This window comes from Nylanderia fulva, unplaced genomic scaffold (genome assembly GCF_048542155.1).
Source record: "Nylanderia fulva isolate GAGA-0341 unplaced genomic scaffold, ASM4854215v1 Scaffold10, whole genome shotgun sequence".
NCBI classification, from domain to species: domain Eukaryota; kingdom Metazoa; phylum Arthropoda; class Insecta; order Hymenoptera; family Formicidae; genus Nylanderia; species Nylanderia fulva.
Window position 1 is genome coordinate 270,107 of NW_028189193.1, and position 27,941 is coordinate 298,047.

A 27,941-nucleotide genomic window follows, 5' to 3' on the forward strand; every position below is an offset into this window, starting at 1 on the left:
ATTCTGCGACTGTATAAGATATAAAATTCATACGTAAATATAAAGTTATAGAGTATCTAGTGTCGTGTCGCGAAAGGGTTAATAGCGCGCTTCTTTCACATCTATAGACGCGAGCTATTTCTGCTTCATGAGCCTGAGCACCATCGGTTTCGGCGACATGGTACCCGGTTCTTATCCTCGTCACACCCTCGCCGACTCGAGAAACGTGACGGTGTGGTTCTGCTCGTGCTACATAATGTCAGGAATGGCACTGACAGCGATGTGCTTCAACATCCTCCACGACGAGATCGTCCATCGGCTGACTCACCAGCCGGATAAACCAGAGCCAGTGAAACCAAGCCCATCCGTGGACGAGCTATCGACGGACCCGTTTGCGCTGACCTCGTGACAATTTCCGTCGGGCAATCTGTGCCACAGGAACGGCACCGACGAGAACAATATATGTGGCACGGAACCACCCACCAATATATTCGCTCACGAGAATGAGATCAACATCCTAAAGGATACCTTCAATCAAGTGGACGTTACTAGAGACTGCAAGCCGATCCTGAAGCTCGAGGATCATGTTCCACCAATTTCTGCTGTTTACATGTTGCCCAAGGTCGACGAGGAGGCCGAGGAAAATACAGAGATGTGAGCACTCTGACGGATTTCCGAAGATTGACAGTCAGGTCTGACGGTTAAGTTCAATCATCTGGAGATTACCGAAGACGGCATTTTTACAAATCGTAAGCAGATGAGTAGGTATATATGTAACATGTTGTATATGCTAAATCAGATCGTGACAATGGAAGGATGTTCTTGTTGAATCTATTATTGACGTTGAATTTATTACGTTCTAAAATAATGACTTTAATGCAAATACAAGAAAGTATAAGTAATTGAATTATATATATTCATTAAGAAAATTTGATTATCTTTTTCATATAATAAAATAATAAATGTGCATACATTATTGCAACATTTTTTTCTATTGTTTTTTATATTTTAACTTATTTTATACATCTAGATTCAACGATTGATGATAGAGTCATTAATACTCCTTCATTAATGATGGACATAAATAAACAATATGCTATCTGGGACACACTCAAAAAATTCAAGAATAAGTGCTTGAACCGTAAACGCAAGTAGGACATCCTCCTTGAAATCGATATAGCAAGAGTTTCAGTTTCGCTTGTATAATAAAGATAATCTAAACTCAATATTTACACTGTGCCGGCACAATTACATTTTAATAGAATTTCAATTGTTCAATCCGATTACTGAGAATTAAATAATTATCGACAAAAATATTTGTCGATAAAAATATCCGTCTGTGATTAATCTATGCACGTAATATTATATTATTCTTAATTGGCAAAAATTGACATAAAAATAAAAATTTAACTTTGTTTTATAATATTATCTCAAAGTTTTTATGTCACGTTTTTATATAATCGTAATTATAACTGAAATAAAATTAAAATATATATATATATATATAAGATATAATTATTGATACTTTTTATTTACACAAGAGTAGCTCTGAATAAAAAGTAACATATTCGTAATTAAGTCATATTTGATAAATACAGTAATAGCATTTATAAGTTCTAAGTAAGGTGGCACTGAGGTAAAGGCAAAGTGTCTCTCAAATGTCGTAGGAATTTCTTGAACTTCCACAGAGACGTTGCCAGGTTAATCTGGAAGTGTCCTTAATTAATGTTTGCTGGATATTGCTAGAGAATATAAAGCTACCGTTGTCACAAAAATGAGATTTCGCGTGTCGAAAGGATAAATGCAAATTTATTTGAATTTGCTTAACAAAGTTTCTTCATGCTGATTAAATGCACGAATTATTATTAAAGATTTTAGAGTACAGGTTTATTTAAAAGCTGTTCGTAGATGCGTCGTCTTGGTATCAGTTTCAAGTAATTTAGATTAATTGAAGAAATCACGAAAAGAATAAAATCCCAAAAAGCCATGAGTCATTCGATTAAGATATCCGCATACCGGGTATTGACGACGGGAAATTACGTTTACGTCGTCAATAAAATGAGTAGAGCAAATGACCGGCATAAAATAATTTCCCAGGGGGCAATGGTGCATTTCATTCGCGGCCGGTACGCTGTTCGTGTACGGAAATGTTAAAACTCTTCTTTTATTTTCCTATCTTTCTTAGTCGTGTCACGTACGGCTCTGTTGCTTCCTAAGAAAGTCTTGGGATTGATTGAAAAATTGATATTTTTTTCGATATAAATAATGCCTTAAAAACATCGTGTCTTGAAGAGTAAATTAAATACTCGCAAATGATATTGAAATAAAAAATTTTGAAAATAATTCTACATGTGCATATAAGTACAAAAAAAGATATACAATATATTTATATGCATCGTTAAATATAAATAACGAAGATTTGTCAAATCTCTCGAGAATCAACATAATCATCATGGAGGCACCATCTCCATTTCTTTTCACGATCCACTTTCGCCAAAAAGTCTGATTCGATATCCGGCAGAGATATTCTCTTACGAAGGACGAATTAACATATCTTTGAATAATAATTCTGCAGTAAATCACGCACAAGAAAGAGAGAATTTTTACGAAATCCCCCTTGAAATTAATTTCCGATAATGCCGGATCTGTGCTTGACGTCAATTCCTTGGTAAGCATATTACGAGCGAAATCACTTGGGCGAAATCAATCTAGATGTACCGGCGGACTCGAGTATAGCTCACCTCCGCTTGATATTCAATGAGATTTCGAGGACGTCCTGGCTTGCGCGGACGGAGATCGACTTAATGTTTCTACACGCCTACTTAGATAGGGACATGTAAGGATTTTTTATATTTCCGTAACTTAAACGTTTTCGCGAAGTAAACGTGTTCTTGTCTGTAATATAATTAACATAAGCTATCTCGATCCTTGCGTCTGGCTCAAGGACGGATCGAGGAGATATGCACGTACAGTCGTGCATGGTGCACTCATTTATCGATCGATCTGTCATTTCTTTTCCTATGTCCTCGCGATTCTATCGAACTGTAATTTCAATCACACTGCCGTACGTAAAACTCTACTAAAGATAGCAATGTCGTTGAGTAAAGTGATTATGTTTCCCAAAGGGATGAGCAATATTAAAAGTGAAACGACCACTTGAGGATGCTGACTGTTCGTGTGCACAAAAAAGAATCTACAGAATATTTTATTGTAATTTTAATTCAGCAAAATAAGAAGCGACACTTGTTTAGCGATAATTGTAGCGAATCTTATAATAATATAATAATAATAATAATTAAACGACTTAATATTGTTTATACTGCCGTCGGCTGGACGCTAGAATCAAATGAATGAATAAAAAATCAAATTCTGTGCTCAAGAACAATAACTAAGGTACTTACGGATAAGCATTAATTCCTAAGGACGTTGCGTTAAAAAAAAGACGCGCGCACGACTTATCCCCGTTCTTTCATATTGATACTCGAATAATCTACGAGAAAAAGTGCGTAAACAAAGCGTAACTGTGAATTAGTTAGAAATTATTTTCGTTGCGTATAAGGCAATCTTTGTGTGCAATGATTGACATTATACAATATAAGCGTGCCACACAAAGCCCTATGTTGTTGTATTAAATATTCTTTACATATTTTTACGCCTATAAACGATATATAATTTAATCTAAAATTGAAAATAAAATTAGAATAAATGATATACTACATTCAAGTTGTAGTACTTTTTTAGAATACATTTTATGGATACATTTTTTCTTTGCTAATACGAAGCGAAAAGTTGACGCCGAACCGACATAAAGCCTGCCTTTGCACGACGCAGAGAGGACACGATACGATCCCGTAAAACGACTTAACGCGTGCCCCTTTCTTCAGTTTTCTCCTAACATATCATATCTGGTATAAACGGACATCGTCTTGTCGGGGGAGACTCTCGAACGTTCATATACGTACATACGTTATCTCGATATTAAAAGCTAATCCGAGCGAATCGGCGAGATGACTATCGTGCCCAACCGTGCAACTAACAGACGAGAGAATCTCGTACAGTGTCTAATGACAATCGATACTGGGCTTGAGCAGTCGCTAGAGTTATCGTTATCACTCCGTCGGTGATTCGATGGAGGGTCGTGGCCGGCAGCCAAGACAAACTTTACTTTGGTGCTCGTACCAGGCTATCCAGCCATCGATCCACCCTCTACACCATACCCGCCCATACAAACTTCCTCACACTCAGGGGTTCGGAGTTGAGGCGGGCGCTTGCTCCAAGCTGGCGCTACGGCGATTTGTTGCGAGAATCTATTTACAACTTTCCATATACGTCCCCGTGTACGCGAGGAATCGCGCAATAACCGCCGGCGTGTCACGATTGCAAATACCGAAGAGAGTGCTTGAAAGTTGGCTGTCGTATTTTTTACCTCGAAGATGAAGTACTTTGGAAAAGAATAATACGTGAAAGAAAGGAGAAGAGACGGATATCAAATATCATGCGACTGATATTTTGCATAATCTTCTAATTAAACTTTTTATTAATATCGATATCCTTGTACGCGATGCTTCAAACCATTTCTTTTTACTCTCCTTATTTTTCAGATCATTTTTAATTCTTTCGCAAAGTTTCGAGATAATAGACTCATTTACGAGGTGAACTCGCGAAGCGAATTAAAGTTTGATGTAACTTTTCGCTACGGATATTGAATTCGTTTATAATGTAAGTGAATTTGGCTACATCAAGGAAATGTATATATATCATATCGTATCATCAGTTTGCTGCTGGAAATGAACAAGAAAGTTAAAGGAATATAAAGAAGGAGTTATATACAATCTCTTGCATCTCTTACCTAAAAACTTTTTAATTGTTATTAGAGTTGATATATAAACATATATAATTTCATGTTATGCATCTCTCTTTATATTACATAAGCTTATAGAAAAGTTTTATTACACACGTATCCCGCGTAAAAAGAGAATAACAAAACGAACTCTATTACACTTTTACATTCATCGATTTTTTTTATGTTTTTTGAATTTTTATTTCTGTATGCGAAATTGATGAGAGACGAAATATCTGGTCTTTTCTTAGGGTTAGCATCATTACTGTTATAGTACAGCGCGGATTGTGGCGAGCGATCCTTTACGTCAATATATAACGCCGTCTATAAGCCCAGGACGAAGTCCCAGCGCGGCGAAAGTCCAGGCCGGCTTCTCTCCTTTCACAGGATTTTCTTTCCTACGTAGCTCCTCATCTTTCGCCCTTACGTTCCGGTTTCCTCTGTCGTACTCCAGGGAAATATAACCGAGTTCAAAGCTCTCGACGGTCGACACGAAACTTTAGCGCGACAATTTTGCACAAGAAATATCCAATGAAAGTCAAACGCCACGGGATTCAGCCTCATCGGTGCGTTTCGGCCTTGGTGAAAAAAAAATAAAGAAATAAAGGGAAGAAAAGTAAAAAGCCCGCCCGACCTTCCAGCAGCCGACTTAATGGAATTAATGGTTTTCTGCTGTCGCCTTACATATTCATTCCGCGCGCGAATCGCCGAGTTTTCGAAAGCTTCGAGAAAGTCGAAGTCTATGTCTCTTGACACTCAATTGCGCCTCTATCAGGGGCAATTAATGTTTCTGCTACTTCTGACTGCTATCGTTTTCAAAGAGCTTGAGCAAAGTGCTACCAAATTAAAGCAAACTCACTTTGCGCAAAGTTATTATTATATACTTGACCAATGTGCTTGCTTCTAATTTATTTTTATTTAGCTTTATCTTCTCGAAGTTCACAAACATCTCTAGCAAAGGATTATTTATACTATGATATTTTTATGGGAATAAAATATTTATTTGCGTATCTCAGTTTAAGACAAATATTATATAGACAAATATTTGCTATCAGGATGCGATACTGTTGTCGTTATTACTGAAGCGAATATCGAAGCGAAATTGTAAGAGATGAAATCTCGGAAGAGAAATTTCTCTCTTATTTATAAATACTTGAGTTGCAAGGTAGCTTGATGAAAATTTAATTTTCATAATCAAGAAATTAACGAGAGATCTGCTTCTGCCGTCCTTCTATATCGCAAATCTTATACAAAATTGTGCCGTGTATTATTGTCGTAATATATATAATATATATTAGCACAAATTATTATTAAATGCGATTTAACGTATGATTGATCCGTATTTGTAATATACTTTCACCCCGTCTCTCATTCAGATGAAACTGTATAATTATTAATACAATATCGAGATAAAGTAAAATAAAAAGATAAATTTTGTTCTTTATATCTTTAATTATGCCACTTTTTATAAATTACGCGCAAGTTTTATAAATCAATCGCAGATCTTTATTTAGGTATAAAGCGATTCTATCGATACGATCAATGACGTTAATGAAATTAATGTCATTATTAATATGAATATTATTTGTACATAGCATTAATATATAATTGTATGATAATATTATATTAGTATTTACTGTTAGAATGTCAAGTCCAATTATAGAGTCGTATTCATTATGGCTCGATCGCTTTCATTGACAATGAAAGAAAACTCACAGTTGTAAATATGATATTGTCTTAGAATATAATAGACATGAATGTGAAAAGTCTTGTTAGATCTTGTTGTTGAACAACAAGAATTATAAGTTGCGCAGTTTTTCATTATAATATCGACTATTCATTTTACTTTTGCCAATGTCGACAAGATTAAATATCGAGAATGTATATGAAAGAGTATTCATGTCGGAGCTGATAAGAATGTTGATTTTGATTACCGAAACGTATAACAGAGATGCTATTCTATATCGTTAAACAAAGCTTAGGGAGCATTTATTGCCGCTGTTAATTTATGTTGAAAATATTCGTAATATAAAACTTTGTTTAAGACATATCTTTATTTTCCGAATTGAGCATCTCTCAGGGAGAAAAATGTAATAAAGATCGCCTACCACCCAAACACCGTAATAAATAATTCCTTGTACCGTTTCCTTCCTTGGAGAATTAACTTGGAAGTATCTAATTTGTAAGAAACTTTAAGCGAATAAATAATTTCAAAAATTTTCAAATAATTATATAGATTCTTTAGAAAGGAAAGGAGAGAGCACACTTTTGCTAAGTAACGTACAATGCGGCAGTAATCATTCTCGTGTTCTGCTCATAAATCATCTCGATAATTCTTTGCGAGAGCAGGAAAAATCTTAATAAATGTCTGATTCTCTAAACTTTGCGCGCGTCGTCGATCAAAACAAAGTTTTCTATACGCTTATACAGCGACCCGCTGCGTCCGCGAATTAATCATAGTTAAAGTTTTCCAAGGTTCGCTCATGGACTCATCTCTTTTTTTTCGGCGATTATGCGTTTCTGCAAGATACACAAGCATCCGGAAATTTAAAATTTCCATCTTGATAAGACCTGATGACGTTAGAAGTAAAAAACGCACAATATTTTTACCGTGTGTTACACATTTTTTTAAAAAAGAATCGATTCTGAACGCGGGGAATTAGGAGATATATAGGCGCACATACACACACACACACACACACACATGGTGAACATTTTCGAGTTTATATTGTATGCCGAGAAACTAAAGTCTTATTAATATTCTGTAAATAATGTCGTGAAGGAGAGCACAAGAGATGTGAAGTGTTTTGGCCGACGAAATTGTAAAATACAAAGCGAACGATTTGCTGGTATTGTACGTCTGTATAATCATTTGTCAAGCAATGTATCCTACAAATAGGAGATAATAAAAGGGACTTATCACAAAATTTCAGCGAGTCATTATTGTCTGCGAAAATATTTTGGAGTTATTTTTGTTTCTAATTTTCAGGCAAATTTAACATGCATGTAGACAATTTTTTCGGAATACTGATTCTATCGAAGTCCTCATCGTTCGTCAGCGGTGCATGCTGACCTTGATGAAAATTTATCTGAGTAATTTTTATGCTGTACACACGAGTGAATTAATCATACGTTCAGATCTTTGGCGACATTACATGTCGGTGTAACGATCTGTGTCTAATTGTTAATCTTTTTATTCGTTCCATTCACTATTATATGCCTTACTGCCAACGATATTATAATTAACTCTTATTGCAATATATATAAATATATATATATATATATATATATATGTTACAAACTAAAAAATAAAACATTTTAAATCTTTCTTTAATTTAAATAAAAATGTCGGATGAAAGTTTAAACAAGAATTTAAAAAAACCGATCATCTCTCTCAATCGTTTAAAAATCGTAAATTTTATTATTTGTATTCAAATCAACGCACATTTATTATAAAATATATGAAAAAAATTATAACAAAAATAATTTCTCATAGCTATACATTCGCGGTCACAATTTGCAGTGTACGGACGATATTAAATTTATGAAGGCAATATATGCCGAGACCTATCGACCCAATGACACAACGAGATTGAAATTAATGATTTCTATCTTTTATCGCCGTAATCCTGTATAATTCGGTATAAGACATAATCACGCGATAAATACTAATATCGCTCGAGGCAACTAAGAGGTAACGATAATAGTAATAAAAATGTTCTTGTCGATGAAAAATATACTGTATATAACGATGGCGTATGTATTGCGATTGATTTAAAAAATATATCGACATGGTAAATTAAATTACCATTCAAGATATAAAAAGTGATATTCGGTAATTGTAAGCAAATGTAATGAGAATGAAATGTCGCAGTTAATATGACATAAAATGATCCAAATCAACCAATAAACTATGAAAATGTGTCACAATATTTTTTATAAAATGTTTCAGAAATAAAAAATGTAAGCATATATGTGACTCTAAAATTTTTTTAATCAAGTTATATTTAAAAAAAGAGAGAATTTTCTTAATTTTCTTATCTGATTTCTTAATTTTATTGTTGTTTTAATACACCGATCGCTTTTCTCAGTATCTGACACTCTATAATGTTCTGTTTACAATGATGAAATTAATTTGTTAGATTATAATTATTATTAATAATTAAATGACAATGCATTGCAAATATCAGACTTTTCAAGTACGTGAATATTTTTTCAAAAACACAAGAAATATAAATTAAAAAATATGTGTATAAAAATAAAAAAATTATATAAATCATCACATATATATATCCTCAAATATTTGAGTTTGAGCTAATTTATGGAAAGATCCCTGAATTTCGCATCGCGTGATCATCTCCATTTCGCCATCTCGTCTCAATAGCACAATAGATAAATCTGGGTGATAGCATCGGAGCACAAATACAAACCTGGACGTAACATCAGCTCGCGCACATATTCTGGATGCCAATAAGTAAACAAACCGCGGCGCGAAATGGAATCGAAATCGGACCATAAATCTCGAACGTAACCGTGCGAAATTGTCGAGAAGGCAAAGATACATAACCGTGGATCCTCGTTCATTTCTATTCTTTATCTTTTTTTTCATAAATCGAGTATGTTTCTCTACTAGATGGAATAAACTTATTCTTGCGCAAAAAAATAATAGCTATAAATACCTATAAATATCTTCTTCATTCATCATTGTTTCGCGAAATGTATATTTGCTATTTGCTGGAAAAGATTTTTCACTCTATTTTTTGAATTTTCACCAATTGTTAAAATTTTTGTTTGCAATCATAATATTTTTTGTATATTTTGTCTTATAATTTTAAAAGAATAAAAAATTACAATCGTAATTGATTTTCGTGTATTTTTTATATTTTATATGTTTCTTGAAATAATATTTTTAATAATTATTCTAAAAAAATATTGCTGTAAGTTTTCTTTGCGTCACGCGAGTCTGATTATTACATAAAATAAAAATACAAAATCTAATGCTTTACGTTATTTCTTCTCAACCTGAATTATTGTTTTAATCAATATAACACTTAAAATCGATATTTATACACCTCTGGATCTAAGTCGATTTACTTTTGCAAATACTTGTTATCAAATATAAAATATTTCAACGTGATTTAATGAAAACTCACGATTTATCGGCGCAGCGCAAGTTCGCGTCGTTATCCACCGCCGGCGCGTCAGCGACTCGTTTCATCTACTCCCAGTCCGCCGAAGCTTCGGCGGACCGCCGCAGAGGGCAGCGCTGCTCGCGCAGTGCATCAGACCGGCGCATAGCTCGAGAACGGAAGAACATATGTTTAGCCAAGCGGCGCGTGCGCAGTGACCGCTTCCGCGACGTACCTAGCCATCTTTCCAGTCAAGCAAAAGTGATTGTTTTCAGTCTTAGTCTTATTTAACTGAACTTTTATTAATGTCAGAGCCACAGTCCGCGCTGCTGTTACGAAAACAATTAGCAGGTACAATGTGAGCTTGGTTAGAGTGTCGAGTGCGGTTGAACCGGGCGCGGAATCGCGGCCGGAACACGGCGGAATCCCGTGTGCGGTCTCGTGCGACTCGCGCTCTCGAGGCAGGGACTCCTCGTCGCAGCCGAGTGCGAGGCTCTCGACGTCGGGCCTCGGCCGGGGCCGTCGTTCCTCGTTCCGGGGACTCCTCGAGCTCGCGGTGACCCGCCGTACGGCGCCTCCTCGCCGGCTCGCCGCGGCGGTGCGCACAGATACGGGGCGTGAAAATCAATACGGCTCTCTTTCGCGGAGAGAGCCTGTGTGTGTTCTGCGCCCGTGAATAATGTTTAACCTAAGCGCTCTCTCTCTTTCTCTTGTCCTCGTCGACGTCGTCGTCGACGCCGACCTTTCGGTTTCTCTCTCTCTCTTTCTTTATTATATTCGCGGTCGGTCGCCGACCGCGAGCAGCCGGCTCCGGAGACGACGTCGACGTCGACGTCGAGGACGAGAAGGCCGTGTCTCGTGCCCGAAAATAATTGTAGGCCTTGTTATTTATAGCGTACGCGCGTCACTGACTACGTCGCGCGACGTTTATCCTCTCGGGAAAAAAGAAATATATCGAGAGCGAGGGAGCGAGAAGGAGAGAAAAACCGGGAGATACATGTATATGCATACACGTATACGTTGTATACGGGGGACGAGATACGAGAGAGAGTGTGAAAGAAAGATGAGAGAGTGAGAGCGCGCCGTGCAACGACCATCGAAGGTCAGCCGCCTTCGGGCCATGCTCCCCTGCTCCTGCTCCAGTCGGGATCGACGCTACGAAAAATGCCTCGCCGGAGAGTTCGCCTCTCCTTTGTGCGACAGAGTCGCGCCGCGCGCGCCAGAGAAAGAGAGAACGTCGTCGCGTCAGTAACCTCGTGCCTCGTCTCCTTCGCGCTGACTCACCGCGCGCCGATCTTATGCGGCTATTTTGCGTTAGGGCCGAACCCTAACCTGTACGCGTCTCCGGGACGAGAGTATGCGCCGATTGACAAGCGCACACACACGCATCCTCGGCTTGCATCCCCTCGAATGATGCTGCTCTTTTGCATGCAACCGTAGGAGACATAACCTCGACGTTTACGATTGTCAAAAAATTCGTCAATCTTAGGATTATTTGTACCTTCGCTAGAAACTTGTTAGAGGACTTGTTTCCTCTCTCCCGCTTTTTAAATGTGTTGTAATGTAGGGAGCACGTTTTGGAGTTTATTTTAATTTTTCTTACAACGTTGTGTTTATTTTGCTATTGTATCTTTCATATATATTTCTTAAGCTTTTTATTATATTTCAAATGTTTGAAGTATTACACAAGTTAATTAAAGTTATTATTTCATAGGATTAGAATATAATGTACAATTTGTTAATATTGCTTTATATGTGAAGCAACATTATTTTCTGTACCTATACACATTTATACATATTTTTTCATATGTATTCTCTCTTTATTACGTGCTCCGGAAATTAGCGTGTTTAATAATCACAGAATGTAATATATTAATATATGTCTGTTTCTATTTTATAGAATTAAATAAAAACCCAGTAGAAGGGTTTTCTGCAGGCCTCATAGACGACAATGACATATATCGGTGGGAAGTACTCATTATTGGACCTCCGGATACATTATACGAAGGTGGTTTCTTCAAGGCACATTTACAGTTTCCAAAAGAATATCCACTTAGGCCACCACGAATGAAATTTATAACCGAAATATGGCATCCAAATATTGATAAAAATGGAGATGTGTGTATATCGATACTGCATGAACCTGGTGACGACAAATGGGGTTACGAGAAAGCATCCGAGCGGTGGTTACCGGTTCACACAGTCGAAACTATTCTGATAAGTGTTATTAGCATGCTCGCAGATCCTAACGATGAAAGCCCTGCTAATGTGGATGCCGCCGTAAGTTTTATATATTTATAGAGTTCAGAACCATTATATCGCATCATTTTGTTCCTTTTTTTCATAGTGACGATTTATTTTTTATTGCAGAAAGAGTGGAGGGAAAGTTATACGGAATTTAAAAGAAAGGTGGCGAGGTGCGTGAGAAAAAGCCAAGAAGAGTGTTTGTAGGGGATGAACAAATATACAAATGGAAAGACTTATTTAATTCTGGTAAGTTATATGAAAACAATCATTAATATCGCCATTATATTATTTATGATTGTTAATAATTAGATTTCGGATTATATATAAATTGCATATTTGTTACTGTTTGTATTCTACGAAAACATTAATAATATTAACAAATTATAATAAAACATAATTTGTTCACATTATTAATGCTCTCATAGAATATAAAAAAAATAACCAACGTGCAATTTGCATCTAATCCGAAATCTATTAATAATATTGGCAATATTGTTTCGATTACTTTATATGTATAATTATTTTATATATTACTTAATATAGGGAAGCCGTAAGCACTGTAAGAAAGAAACCGATGCTCAGCATAAAGCTAACGGACAACAGTGCCACTAAAAGCGGAATAAGCCTGACCTATCCTTATGCAGAGAGAAGAAGACAGAGTGTGTGTGAACGCGAGAGAAGAACTCACGCTGCTCTATCATGTTTATTAAACCACCGCCACCAACATATGATCCAGATCCATCGAAATGGAGAACATAAAAGAAATACACACGCAATTCACCTTTTACATAATAAACAGCTAAAGAAAATTAATTTACACATATACATAAAGCAAAAAATCATCTCTGTATAATTACTACCTTAATATTAATAGTTCTTATAAACTCTTAACTCTCCCCGCCCCTCCTATGCTCAAGAACTACCCCGAGCCCCTTTGGACCGAACCTTGTAATTTAAATAATATGTTTACGTTTATCTCAATAATAATTCCTTAGTGTCGTTTCGTATTTTCTTACTTTCGTAAATATATACATGTATAAATAAATTTTTATAAAATCAAGGAAAAAGACGGGACACATACAACAATCGTGTAATATGTCAGCCATTGCGAGAATGGACTGCGTACGAATTAATTGATACACTGTGGTGAGAATAATGCCGTACTTACGCACGGCAATGTAAAAATATATGTTAAATTTTAATCGAACCGTAAGTTGCCAAAATGATGAATTTTAATTCAAGTGATAATAATGATAATATTATTATTAATGTATCCATAATTACAGCTAGTTCGTCTGACAACACGTTATAGATATTCTTTCTTGAACTATTCATAATAGGAATGAATAACGGCGCTTTCTTTGCAAAGTAAAACTTGCGGTTCTTTTTTTCTTTTTCTAATCAATTATAATTATGTGACTTATTTAAATAGTTATTTAAATATTATTTTTTTTAGCAAATTTGTTCACAATTTAAAAAAAATTAAAATTTAAGTTAAAATAATTCATCTGTTATTTCATATTGTCAATTAAATCTTAAGCATTGAAACAGCGTCTGTCTTACATTACACCTACTCTTTTTCTCATCTATTTCATTGTATTATTTATCGCATTTTCCTACCGGAATAATAACAAGCAGATATGTGTACATTTCCATTAGAGCATCATATTTTATTTCTATCATTCTCATACATTTATACATTTATTTAAAAACTTATACAATTAAATATATATATATATAGGAATATTTGTGTGAACTAATGAAAAAGAACTTCTTTTGCAGTTTTTGGACAGCAATCAGTAAGTGTATGTTTTTCGTAATAATACAAATGATAATAATAGTATCTTATCGTTTGTAATATTTTATACATGATTTATATATATCCACGTTTTTCTTTTTTTGTGTTTATATTTTTATATTTAATGTTTTATAAAAACCAATAACATTGTGTGCAAGAAAACGTTTATGCACATTATGTTAGAGAAAATATCTCGAAAAAATATAATAGGTATATGTAGTAAAAAGACTCCATTATTAATTATAGACTTATCATAATTACTTTTCGAATGCCAGTTATAAAAGTACCTTTAAGCAGAGATTTATATAGTGGAAATCCAAATTATTCGCATATATGTAATTATATAATAGTAATCTTAATATAACTAAAAAACCTAGTAAAATACATACTAATAGTTAAATTATTAATAAATTTATTTCAATTCTAAAAGAAAAAATATAATCAATATATTTATACATTATATTAAAATATATATAAAATACTTTTAACAAATATACATAAAATTTATATTTGCAATTGAAGGTAACCAGTTGCAAATTATAAAAATCTACGTAGAAGAACCATCCGTTGTTTGTCTCCAAGATGCCGCTCCAGTAAACATTACGATAAAAAATAAAAATTTTTTCTTAATAATTATTTAATACGCTTCAAGATTTATTTTTGCTTCTTTGTCACTTTGTTATAGATAATAATATGTTTAATTGTCGTGCTTGTACGGTAATATATAAATGTAATAATTTAAAGATATATACAAAATATAATTAATTTTGTTAATATATGCAAGAACAAAAAGAAAAAAAATATTTGTTTGAATTAATCAAATAGTTTAGTTATTTTATCAAAATACTTATATATAATTATGATATTTTTATCCGCAAAAGTTTGCTTATGAGTTACATAAAGAAAAGATAAAGAATACGGAAAAAGGGAAAAGATGGGTTATTATAATAATTAGCAGCATAATATATATATATATTTTTAATACAGGTTTTTTAATTTAGAAATTTTTGAAAGGAGACATTGATATGAATAATATAATTATATGTATATACAATGAAGATAATCTTCCATTTCTCGTGGTTGAATTATATTATTGCATGTTTAAGAACTAATACGAATTTTATATAAACCGATAAGAGAGAATGCAAGATTTATTTATTAAATCAGAATAACAAGAATAATCAGCATAACAATACTTAAGAGTGTTCGAGACATCGAGTGCTCTTTGCATTATTATGTATATTTTTACAAGTTTCTTAATTTATTGCATAGCGCCTTACTGTTGAATTATAGAAATATATAATTTAAAAGAAGATATATATATATATATGTGTGTATGTTACTTTGCTCCTTAATAAATCGTGTCATTTTATGTTATAAAGATTAAGAATATTGTGAAACATTTTCTGTCTTCATGAAAAATAACGATTTCTGGTATCCATTTGCGAATCATAAAATATGGTAATCATTATATAAACATGCACATTTAAAATTAATTAAAAAGATAATCTCCACTTATTCGCGTTAAATGCGACGAGAGAATAAATGTTTCAAAGTTGGAAATGAAAAGAGAAGGAAAAAATAATAATATAAAGCACGTGCTCTCAATGTCTCCGAGGCGGTATTATCGATATTTTGTTGTAATAAATCGTTCTAATTTTAAAATTCTCATGGAAGATATGGATGTATACTATAATTTACTTGTGTAGAACGCGCGCGCAGTGTGTGCGTAAAGGAGTTATATTAAAGACCCTTAAGTTATAAGATCGTCAATAAATCTCTCATATATCTTCAATACTTTGTTTATACCTTATTTATTTCTTTTTTATCTTCGTATAATAATCATAAACGTACAATTTAAAACAATAGTGCTCGTGTGTTTATGCAATGTACAGGATACTCTTTAAGCTATAATACAGTTCGAAATAAAATACAAATCAATAGACTATTACTTTAGGTAAACCTTCTTGTTTTTTTTCTGTTTAATACATTATTTTCACTACTGGATGACAGTGTCCTTCCTTCGGTTTTGTGTGTGGTTCGTTTACTCTCTTCCCTTTTGATCATCGTATGCCCGCGCGTTTGCATTTCGGGTTGCACACGCGCGCGTTTCACCTGGATGCGTCTCCTTGGGGGGTTTGGGGGGGGGGGGGCCTCAACAGCTTTTGAATGTGTCTATCTACAATTACCTTTTGTTGTAAAATATTCATTATTAGGTTTACGATATGATTTCCCTCCTTCCCGCCGTTGTCGATAACGCTAATAACGCATTCGCACGCATTTACGCACTTGTGTATATTATTCGTTACGTTATAATACATGTTCCGTCTTTACGCACATTCTTAGACGGTCTCGTCGATCTTTGTCCTCGACATAAAAGTTGTACCGCGTTTAAATAATTAAAGCTATCGGCTATCTATATCGGCTATTCTGTATCTACAAAGAATCTATATGCGTTACGCTTGTTTCGCCGCGAAAAATGAAGAAAAGGGAAACAATCATAATCGTGGGTATACATGATAAAATAAATCGTAAGATCTCGTCGATCCGTCGAATGATGAGACGCTTTATCGGCTAAATTGCCGATCATCTCGCCGGTATATGTTGAGTTTAAAATGTCGCATCTATAATATAGATCCTGAAGAATGAAAGGCTCGATGATCGGACTTTCGTCATCGGTGAGGGATCGACGATTGTCTATTCGAATTGTTTCGTGATTGCCGCGCGTCAATCGAAAAATCGAAAAGATGGATATCGAATTAATGCTCGATCGTGAAATAATAATGGTGAAATAATTTAGTTTGGTATATAGTTCGAAGATTTGAGATCGCACGCGTTTGTTCTCCGTCTTTGTTTTCTCCCTTGCTTTATCCACTAATCTAATTCCACACATTCGGAGCTTTCTCTATCTCGCAGCCGCATCGATATATATATATATATATATATATATATATATATATATATATATATATATATGTATATATATCATTCGACGATCATACAAACGATCGACGAGATTCTCTCGTCTAACATATGTATACGATCGTTTATATCCTCGTCGATCGCCAGGCTACGTTTTCTCGTGAAATTCGGATCACTCATCGTCGACAGGCGGAATTCAGCGTCAATTAAATTACGAGACGTAATCGCACGAGTATATAGCAATATATGTACACATTCGATATTCCGGTGTCCGATCGACTTTCGTCGTGACGATTCATGAAAAATTTATGAAAGAATCGGGGATGAGGGATTTGGGGGGATGAGTCGGGGGTGGAGGATAGGGGGAAAGAATCAATCGATCACTGATCTCTCTCTCGTTTAGCAATGCCCTTCTATATAGCGATCGTCTCGCACGAAACTCCTAGATGCGCCTCTGCCTCGTACAATATCTCTCATTCGCGTTTGTTCATTCATCTTTTTTTATTTTTATAACTGCGGACTAGAATTTTTTTTTAATTGAAGATTAAAATTTATTCTGATAAATATACTAGAGTTTGATTCGTAATAATTCGAGGACTTGCTTCTCTTTCTTTCTTTCTTGCTCTCGTTTTCTCACACACACACACACACACACGCACACGCACACGAAATTGATCACGCACGCGTTTATTCAATCGCTCGTCCTTTCGCTTTCAACGTTGAATCGTCTCGAAAATGTCTTCTGCGCATTTTTTTTTCTTTCCCTTCTTCTAGGCATCGATAATTTACGGCAAATTCTCATAATTATGTGTTCTTCCTTTTGCGCCCGTAATAATCCGAACGCTGCATTTTCACGAATCGCAAGGAGCAGTTAATGAAATACGCGGTTTAATTATCTGCTCACTCTTCATCGTTCGGTAGCTGATTTCCTCCTTAAAATATGCGATGCTGACTGCGACAGGTGAAAATTCAGCGTGCAGTCAACGTGCAAGTATTCGCTGTTAGTCTGCGTGGATATATTCGTTACGCTATTAGATAATTAAGTGTGATAAGTAAATATACAAGATCGTGTGTATACCTGTGTATGCGTGTATGTATATGTAGTTCCTTTGTGTTTTCTCATAATATTTCGCCAAGTTTTCTTTCCTTCCTTCCATTTGTACAGATATTTACATACGCCAGAAATCGCAGAATTATAGACTCGCGCAATCTCTCGCCTCGTTCGATGAAGTCGACGTGCCTGCTCGTCCTTTCGTTTACACGTCCTCTTTCTCTCTACATCGCAAATATAAGCTCTATCACATTGGCTTCATAAGCCACATTGTTGTTGCGATAATGATTCTCTAATAAAATAATAATGACAATAATAATAATTATAATAATAAGCAATGTGACAACATAAGCGCCTAATAATATAATATTTAATAATAATAATAATAATATAATATATTCAGAATAATATTAAATAAAAATTATCAAAGATATTCATATAACCAATTGTTCTAGCGCAGCTAATAGAAAAATTCCAACAAATAGAAAAAGGAAGTTTAAATAATCATCTCGTGAAACGAATAAATTTACTTCTTTTTGGTATTTTATACATTCTATATGCCGCTCGACATATTAACGTAAAAATAATAATCGATGACAGATTTTTTTGACAACTGAAAATATTTCATAATGATAATTATCTAATAATAATAATATTAATAATATTAATAAATCGTAATCATAATAGCAGTGATAATAACATTGGTAACGGTTTTAAGTGATCATTCTCCTCGCAATTTTATAAATAGGCGGATAAGAGCAAAAAGTAGGGTAAAAGAGAAGGAGAAGAGGGAAATGTCAATTTTTTTAACCGAAAGTGGTAAAAAGTCATAACTGGAGAGAGAGAGAGAGAGAGAGAGAGAGAGAGAGAGAGAGAGAAAAGGGGAGAGAGGAGTATATAACATTAACAGCTTAACCACTATAGGGGGATAGGGAGGCGAGTATAAACAATAACATGAATCACAATTATGCAATAATTATTAATCGGCCGTTTTCTGTCGCGCGCAATTTTTCGTTAAAAATTAATAATAATTCGATCTAACAATTAGTTACTGGGAGATTGCACTGTGTGGCGAACCCGGACCACCTCCGTTTTCCGTGCATCATCTAGTCCATTTCGTCTCCCTACTTCCGGAACGATACGCTATACCGTATCATTCGTCTTTGAAGGGAGGTGTCACATCCGAAAACGAAAGTGGCCGGGGTTCTCTCAAATTTCGAGCGAATTGCAACGAGAGCCCGTTGTCTTTCCACAGCCGACTCCGTTGTATTTCACAGTCTTCATATAAACGATACGATTTCGCACCGACGCGTACCGACACCGATCTCGTACCACTTGCCGCGTAGAAAACGTCACAATGTGAGGTCCTTTTGATTGAGCTCCGTTCAGTTTTGATCCTTTCGTTCTCTTGGCGCCTCGTCCAAGTCGACCAAGATGTCCCCTAATTTCTGTGTTTGGTGACACCCTCCAAGAATGTCCTAGACTTTCGCGGTTCGCCTTTCTATGATAATGCCCTCGTGGTAGGCAGGACTCGCAACACGACCGAGTCCTATAACTGGTTTCCTCGTTTAAAACTTAACTAGACCGATGGATATCGTGAACTCGCGGAACGTCTTTTCTTATAAAGCATCGTTTTGGCGTATTTCAACAATATGACCCTGAAGACACGTCGGAAACCTTGTTCGATCTCCATTCTTCGAGAAGGAAACACCGAGTTCGCGGGTAATCCCATAAAATTTCACGTTCCAACTGTTCTAGTAATCCCACGTTTCCTCGGGTTCGTGCTTTACCACGTCCTTCGGACTCTCCTCCGTGGACTGTTGCGTCTGTTGCGCCGACGGCGGTCTGAGTGACGTCGTTGGACTATTCTGACCGGATTTTGGACTGGGCAGTGGGCTGTCTCGATCGGGCCCATTGTTACCGGATACGGAAGAGACGTCGCTCTGGGCATCCTCCTCGTATCGGTCTTGCACTGGGGTTGGCTCGACTCTTATAGTCTCTTCGGTCTCCCTCTTCACACCGTAGTCATCCGTTTGCATCACGCAAACGCCGTTGATGATGACTTCGTCACCCGCTCTCGTCGGTTCTTGCCACTCGGGATTAACCCATTGCGGTGCCGCGGGTTTCCTTCTATTGGACCTGACCGTCGTGGGCGCCGTCGGCGTTTCTGTGGGTTCTCTTTTTATACTGCCAGCCGAACCTTCAGAATCCTCGCTACCGAGATTACTCATCGCGTCGTCGACATCCTCATCTTCAAATTCCTGATTCGGTTCCCTCTTCAGGGCGTTCATCGAGAGATCGAGCCCGGAACATTGTTCTTTCAGCGCGTTACCCACCAGAGCCGCCAAGTTGGGATTAAAGTACGGAGAGTAAGGTAAGGGTACATTTCCTAGACCCAGTCTCTCTTTCTGAATCTCCAGCAGTCTTTGGTTCAATAGCAATCTGAATTGAACGGGGTCAAACGGTTGGCCGGGTTCTCGTGGCGATTGCGGCTCTGGTTGACCATGCGGCGTCTGTTGCTTGAGTCTCATTCGATGATTGTGGAACCAATTTGTTATCGTCCTTGAAGAGAGGGCAAGTTCACCGGCAAGAAATTCTATGGTGGCCACATTGGGATACGGATCCAGAGCGAATGCGAGTCTGAGAGCTTCCTTCTGCTCTTCTGAGAAGAGAACACGCTGCTTCTTGCCGGTAGTGGGTCCCGGGCCAGGTGATGCCGCATGATAAAACTCGGCAGTGTCGTTGCTCGAAGTATCAGAACTATTGTCGTGACCTGGACCGCTGCTGCGTCGTCTCTTATTTGCCTCCCGTCGTTCGTTCTTCAACGCCTGGAGTCGATCGACATTGTGCGCGTCTGACAGCCAAAGTTGCATTCTGATGAAAGGTTCTCGGCCTTTTATGCTCAGCATATGCCACGGTTTCGGTTTGCTCAGCAACTCGCTGACGGAGCCCTGCGACAAACCGAGAACTGCTTCGCCAAAGATCTTCTGGCCGATGTTATTCGCCAGTAACGCTTCCTTGATCTTCGTGGTAATCGTCTGTGTGTCAAGATCCTGTGTAAGAGCGGCCATCTCGTATACGCTCGGTGAAATGTGCGGATGAAGACTGCGAAGAGGCGATGGTGCCATCTGATGATGCGGCGAGTGCAGTGACATTTGCTGCTGCTGCTGTTGTTGCTTCTTTTGTAACTCTTGCATGCTGAGCTGAGTGTGCGGATGATGAGGTCCGGGCGGCGTCAGCATCATCGGTGGCGGAGGCTGCGGATGTTGCGGATGCTGAGGACTCTGCTGAGGCGGGCCAAGCTGCATCTGATTCTCCTGCTGATGTTGCGCTGCTGCTGCTGCTTGCGCGGCTGCCTGAGCGGCGGCCTGCGCCTTCGCTGCGTTTTGCAGTTGTTCTTGCACGAGTTTCGTCGGCGGCATAGGTTTCATGGGTGTTCCACACGCTGTAACAATAAAAAAATTCGATCAAGAAAACTCTACAAGTATAACTAAAATTTCATAGTCCGAAAGCTCATCTACGGACGTCAGAATGCAATTTCTTTTTTATTCACGTCTGTTGGAGACCATACAATGTTTACGCAAGTCTACGATAAAATAAAGAAGTTGCATCTATATGTGTTGTAAAAATGTCATGCTTGTTTAGGGCCGTCGTAACTAAGTACACACATCATCGTGACATTGTGCTTGACAGACATACAACAGAGCTCCCAAACTATGTTGATAATAAAGTAACAAAACATCTATATTGACCTGAGTTAAACTTACGAGGCAGGCCGCCGTAGCCGCCGGTCCTCATCAACTTCTCTGGAGCGATCTTGTACTGGCTGGCAACCAGTTTGTGTACTGCGTTATCGTCCTCAAGGAACATCTTCATTCGAATGAAGGGCTCACGACCTTTTTGAGTCAGCATGTGCCATGGTTTAGGACGTGCGAGGAGATCCGACACTGATCCCTGAGACAGACCCAACACCGACTCGCCGAACAGTCGTTGCGAAATTGAATATTGCGACAGCTGTTCTTTCACCTGTACAATACAAGTAGATATTTAGAATTAAAATGCGAATAATAAATTGTGCAAACAACATCACGTCTAAAAACGGGACCTAAGACGTCTTAAAGATATCTTATTGACATCTTAAAGACATATTTTAATATGATGTCTAAAAGACATCTTAATGACTCTCTTAAGATGTCTTATGTCCCGATTTTAGAGACGTTTTATTGTCTGGGAAAACTCGATAACGATAAGATCGATAACGAGAAAGATAAATTCGACGAAGAAGACTTACGAGACGACTTACCCTCTTTACGATATCTTCAGTGTTGAGGTTATTGTACATGTCGAACTGCTGCTGCGTAATCGGAGGAAGCACAGCTTTCAAAGGCCTTTGATTAGCCGAATGATGGGTTGGTGTGGACGGTTGACTTATCAGACTATTTGTGATGGAGGCCATCCTCTGCAAGGGGCTGGCTGCCGCCGCACTGGCAAACTCCTCGTTGGGTGTCATCGCGGGAGGAAGTATGGAATTGCCCAGGGGAGAACTCGCGCTAGAACCGCCGGGTGTTGATTGAGGACCCGTCGATTCCTGCTTCGGCCTCACCAAGGAAAAAGCGCTACCGGCGTGTCTCATCGCCTCCTCCATCTTTTCCTTCTCTTCCTCCGATACGCCGTTTATCATTTTATTGCGCGGATCCACTTTGCCTAAACTCAAATCCTGAACAGCACCACTGCCGCCATTCGCGGCTAAATGATGTTGCTGAAGAGCTTGCTGCTGGAGCGCCAGCAAGCCCGGAAGTCCAGGTAATCCTGGCAATCCGGTCATTGAGGGATTTTGACCTGGTGCAGCGTTCAATTTTTGAAGCTCACGATGATAAGCGTCCAATGCCAATCGAATGTCTTCCTGAGTGCGCTCGATACCTTGAAGACTGCCTTGAGTGCCACTGAAAAAATGTGGAAAGATCGCACTACGGTCAATCGAGGTCATGTGCTGTCCTCAATAATAATCAATCGCATTAACGCAGTTATACGCATAAATATTATATATAGATATCATCACGATTTTTAATTATACGTTTCAAATTAAAAGATCTTTCTTAAATTATAATCGAGATGTTCATGTTCGAGCTCATCGATTATTTTTAGATAAAATGCGCTACTATTACGAAGAAAGTTTTCTCACGAAACGATGATTTGTTCTTGACATTTCAACTTGTCATAATGTATTCGAGGAAATATATTAGTGCTTTAATTGAATCGTCATGTGTCATCATTCGTCAATTTTCATCGATATAAGTTGCGACATTTCAAACAAGCAGATCCACGTCATAATCTTACCTAGAAAATTCTCGCGGACGAAGATCCTCTACTCTCCTGCCCATCAGTTTGGCCAGCTCCTCCTGGTAAATTCTCACCACCTTCTCCTGGGGAATGTCATCGTTCTCGTACTTCTTCAGTCTCCTGTTTTGGCTGTCCAGTCTGTCCTTGTTAAACGGACTCGGGCAACCGATCCTACTCGGACTCTTGCTATCGGCGTCGTTCGATACCTCATGCTCGCCTCTCATTTGCATATGGCTCGATTCCGAGAGAATATGCGCCAATCTTTCGTCACTTATTTCCGGCGGACCACCATCCTGTGGTCCACGTGCGAATGCTGGCATTCCCTGCTCCTTGCCTGAAACATACTCTACGGGTGAGGCACAACTTGTGGTGTATTCTTACTCAGTTTGTGTGGTCTTAAAAATATACACATATATATATATATATCAAAAATAAAAATAGATAATATATAAAAATAAATGTATAAATGAAGAAATGCACAAATAATAATTCTCGACGTGTTTGATCACCATTATTTCAACATGTTTTTACAACATGTTATTTATCTAGGCATCGCGTATAATACGATTTGTAGGCTTCATTACGCGTATATGGATTTAATCTAACATGTATTGTTGCAAAGTCGCAAATTGATCTTGTAAATCATATTCATTTTCTCGCGAGGGATGTTTATTCGGAGATAAACTAGCCTACACACACGGTAGCGAGTCATATTTGGAGGATGATTTGATGTTCGTGAGCAATTAATAACGCGCGCAATCGATAACTGCGTGCTGAACCCGAAGGCAAAGTATACTCAACGACGATAATTAAAATATCCTCTTCTGGACCCTCTCCCTTGCGGTCTTCCCCCTCCCTCTGCACGTCGGCAGGAGTATAGTCCTCCTACGTGTTTCCCGTCTAATTGACCAATCAGCTGCGAGATTCAGACGAACGAACCATCGATCATGTCTTTGATTGCTCTCCCGAGCATCGCACGCGAGAGAAAGCGATTTACGGCGAAGAATCGCGCGAACGCATATCGCGGATTTCACGCAAGAAATCATCTCGGGGCGTTTCGAGATCTGACGTGTGTCTTCTCTTATTTGTACGCGGAATCTCCGCTCGATGCAGTTTTCCATGATTGTAAAATGACTCTTGCCAGGCGCATGATTCGTTGATTTCGACTTAATGTGTAGCTGTGTTTTGTATCATCATTTTACATCGTGTAGATATGATTGCTGTTAATACCGTAAGCAATCGCGACGTCTCTCGTACATTAAACAAAAGAAATAAATACCTACTTTTCATTCCGTATTAATGCCGTTGCATCTACTGAAGAGGTCTTAATTCGCTCGGTGACCTGAATAAATCATTTCAGTCTATTATCTGAAATTTTATTTAAAATCTTAACGCTGATGAATAATTATGGCAATATGTACGTCGAGAAAAAATGGACAGATCGAGATAATAAGTTCGCGATATTGACGACAGAGTGGGTGGATCTGAAGCAGTCGAGATGAAATCGGGTATCTAGAAGAAAGAACCCGATGACGTGTATGCGCAATCGCGCATTGTGTGTCGCAATGTTTGAATCTCTGCCAACAAACTCGAGCGCTTATGCTTTTCCGCTGTCTTCGTCTATAGATATATACAGGCAACAAAGTTCTTTCCGTAGAACTATACGGATTCTGAATCCGTTCACAATCAACAACGGTAGAATTAATGATATATTCATAAAGTGAGAAGCTCTGGATATTATCACGATTGCACCCCGATATGAAATAATTTTCCTGCTTGGCAAATATCTTACTTGGTAATTGGAAATTTGTCAAGAGGACTCTGCTACGTTAATAAAAAGAAAAAATGTGTTGTAAATCTCTGTGTCAAATCTCATATCATATAAAAAATAGCCAATATGTATACTCTTATAATAATTATACCGTCAATTCTTTATCGCTCGAATTCGGAGAAGAGGTACACATAACGATTACACATTACGTGGAATGGTATATTTGCAGGGTATACCGAGATAAAAGAAATGAGGTCACCATTACTAGTCTTCTCTGCGGATAGGCCATTTGCGGTCCGATTAACGAAATTGGCGCGTTATCGCTATCGAACGGGATGTATCCCTTTGAATTCCGGTTGAACAACGGCGATGTTTCAAGCGAGGAATCGCGAGAGCTTGATTAAATCTCAAAGGTATTAAAAAACGAAAGAATTTTTTCTCTCGATTACCGGATTCACTCGAATCCTCCTCCACGATCCTCGCGGGGTCTAATTTTTGTCAATCGCCGCTTATTAGCGATGACAACGTTAATTTCACACGATACCTATAGCGCTTTATGATTTTCCCCATAGTACCGTTATCGCTGCAAATCAAACGACAGCGTAATATAATTTTCTGCTGGAAATTGACGGTGGGAGATGAGTCACTTGCGTCACTAACATCTTCTTTTCCGCGGATACTTTGCGCAGCATTTCACGTGGGAAACCTCATGCGCATCATATATGTATATACAATATATAGAATCGCGCGCGTTGCGCTTGATTATATACGTTCTCCGACATCCTCTCGCAACGACTTTCTCATAGGAAAACTAGAATAAGAGTACGGTCGTGTACAACAAATATTATCGGACGAATACGATCGCGATACACCTATGGCGCGTGCAACATATATGACGATGCGAGCCCGCAATTATTTGCTTGTCATATATAATATCTGCAGACAACGCAACTCTCTCTCATCAACTCGCAACAATGAACGATATCGTTGCGAATTCACAATGTTTCTCTCAATTAAAAGAAACATTTTTTTCTATAGGTTTGCCCAATCGCACAGTGTTGGCAGATTTAACGGCGAAATTAAGATTTAAGAGCATTTCAACAAGCTCGAAAGGATATTACGTTACAGGAAAGACGCAGAAAATCGCGTTATATTCCGAAAGGAAAAAAAAAGAGAAAGCACGCGATTACACATTGTATATTCACGATACCGAGATGATAAGATAGATTTTCATCTCATCGCTATTTCGATCGCTCACACGTCAATCTCCCACGGTCTGAAAAGTGTCGACGGGGATATAAGTCGCTTGGAAAATGGCCCAGGTCTTTTTACGCAACGCAACGCAACGCGTCGTCGCGCATTGTGTGTCGCTTGAGCTTTGCGCGCTAAATCCATACTTTTCTCAGCGGATTGCGCTCCGTGGAGACGATGGCGAAACGTCACGGTCGACCCGCGGTCCCGATCGCGGCATCAAAGACCGACCGGTTACGAGGAATCGACGACGAAAGGCGAGAACAATCGTGGTAACACAATGGACGACGACGACCACGACGACGACGACGACAACGAGAGAAGGAAATGTATTTCGCGATACACTCGCGGTGCGTGTTTCGCCGGAAAGGAAACCGTACCCTACCCCCTCGCATCCCACCCTCTCCGGGTATACACAGGCATAATTATATTCGCGCCGTAAAATTGTCTCGGCGCATGCACGTGCACGCGACGCGTGCACACGCGGATATAAGGGAGAGAGAGAGAGAGAGAGAGAAAGAGAGAAAAAACGCCAACAATGGTTCTGCCTGATGATTGCAAAATCTGGAACAATTTCGTGGGAGCCCGGAGAGACCGGTGACTTAAGAAACTCACCCGATTGTGCGTTCGCGGGAGCGAGCAAGAGCTACGCGTCGCGACTCGCGATCGCACGCGGTTTGTGGAAAGTTCGCCTATGGATGGAAATCGATGCACTACCTCCTATTTTTCTTTTTCTTTTTTTTTTTTTTTTAAATTGGCACATCAACTCGAGGAAAGTTGCGAGTAATCTGTTACGTCATACTTGAGTAGTTTAATCGAGACAAAATTATAAATTTCATTACATTTAAAGCGATGCTGATTTGAAAAAAAGGATTGATATTTCCCAGTGAATATCGTCCTCGAACATGTTTATCGTGATGGTATTATTTCAAAGATAAGCGCTAGATAAGTACAGACATATTTATTCGCATTTTCCTGGAGGCGTTCAAATTATCTCGCGTGTTGTCTATTATAAATTATAAAATGAGCTATATTAGATGTCTAATGAAACGTTGATCAAACAACTATTGAGTAATCGAATTGGAAGCTCGTGAAAAGTCTACAATATGCGAAGAATGATTTATTTTGAGGAAAATCTAGATGTGATGGATTTCAGATCCTGGAGTGCAATCGCACTCATTAATCTTCAATTCTCGTTACTACACAGAGAGAATTTTCTCTTAAAATTTATCATGATAATCGTAGGACAATATGGTATTTAAAAAATTTTATAAGTTTTCTCTAATTAATATTTACCACAATAAAAATATTAATATCTGCCACGCAATAAGATAATCAATATATTAAAATTTACTATGTATACATATTAATATTTTTTGTAGTAAAAATTAATTAGAAAAACACTCTTATAAAAATCTTCCAACACCATATTGTCGCGCAATTTCTTAATACTTCAGGGTAAATTCTAAAAGAAAATGTTGAAAGGATGCGTTTGCGTCAGAAAATTTTGACAGCTCGCGAACGAGGCGTGTCGGAAAATCTGATAAAATCGACGCACAAGCGTCGAAGAGCCAACGTTAATGAACGAAACTTGTTCGCGCGAAATGAAGACA

The 27,941-nt window shown here is 37.7% G+C and overlaps 3 protein-coding genes across 10 annotated transcripts in view; 2 read left to right on the forward strand and 1 right to left on the reverse strand.

Moving 5' to 3' along the window:
- The window catches only part of LOC114941005 (TWiK family of potassium channels protein 7), a 213,194-nt gene extending 205,448 nt beyond the window's left edge, over positions 1-7,746 (forward strand). For all 3 annotated transcript variants that reach the window (XM_029315822.2, XM_029315823.2, XM_029315824.2), the window contains one exon: positions 108-7,746. In XM_029315822.2, the coding sequence (XP_029171655.1) occupies positions 108-388 (281 nt within the window). In that variant the 3' untranslated portion in view covers positions 389-7,746. The remainder of the gene's footprint in view (positions 1-107) is intronic.
- A 2,392-nt stretch (positions 7,747-10,138) lies between these two features.
- On the forward strand, positions 10,139-13,182 carry Ube2g1 (ubiquitin-conjugating enzyme E2G 1). The gene is made up of 4 exons (XM_029315807.2): positions 10,139-10,299; positions 11,849-12,228; positions 12,319-12,441; positions 12,739-13,182. The coding sequence occupies exons 1-3, from the start codon at positions 10,254-10,256 to the stop codon at positions 12,397-12,399; spliced, it is 507 nt and encodes a 168-aa protein (XP_029171640.1). The 5' UTR covers positions 10,139-10,253; the 3' UTR covers positions 12,400-12,441; positions 12,739-13,182.
- A 1,944-nt stretch (positions 13,183-15,126) lies between these two features.
- cut (homeobox protein, cut) overlaps positions 15,127-27,941 on the reverse strand; it is a 137,491-nt gene continuing 124,676 nt past the window's right edge. Inside the window, exons 6-9 of one of the 6 annotated variants that reach the window (XM_029315810.2) lie at positions 23,304-23,640; positions 22,258-22,933; positions 21,719-21,992; positions 15,127-21,411 (exon numbers count right to left, since the gene is read on the reverse strand). In XM_029315810.2, the coding sequence (XP_029171643.1) occupies positions 19,721-21,411; positions 21,719-21,992; positions 22,258-22,933; positions 23,304-23,640 (2,978 nt within the window). In that variant the 3' untranslated portion in view covers positions 15,127-19,720. Of the gene's footprint in view, positions 21,412-21,718; positions 21,993-22,257; positions 22,934-23,303; positions 23,653-27,941 lie in introns of all 6 variants that reach the window. The other 5 variants (XM_029315813.2, XM_029315809.2, XM_029315811.2 and 2 more) reach the window with 5 other exon arrangements.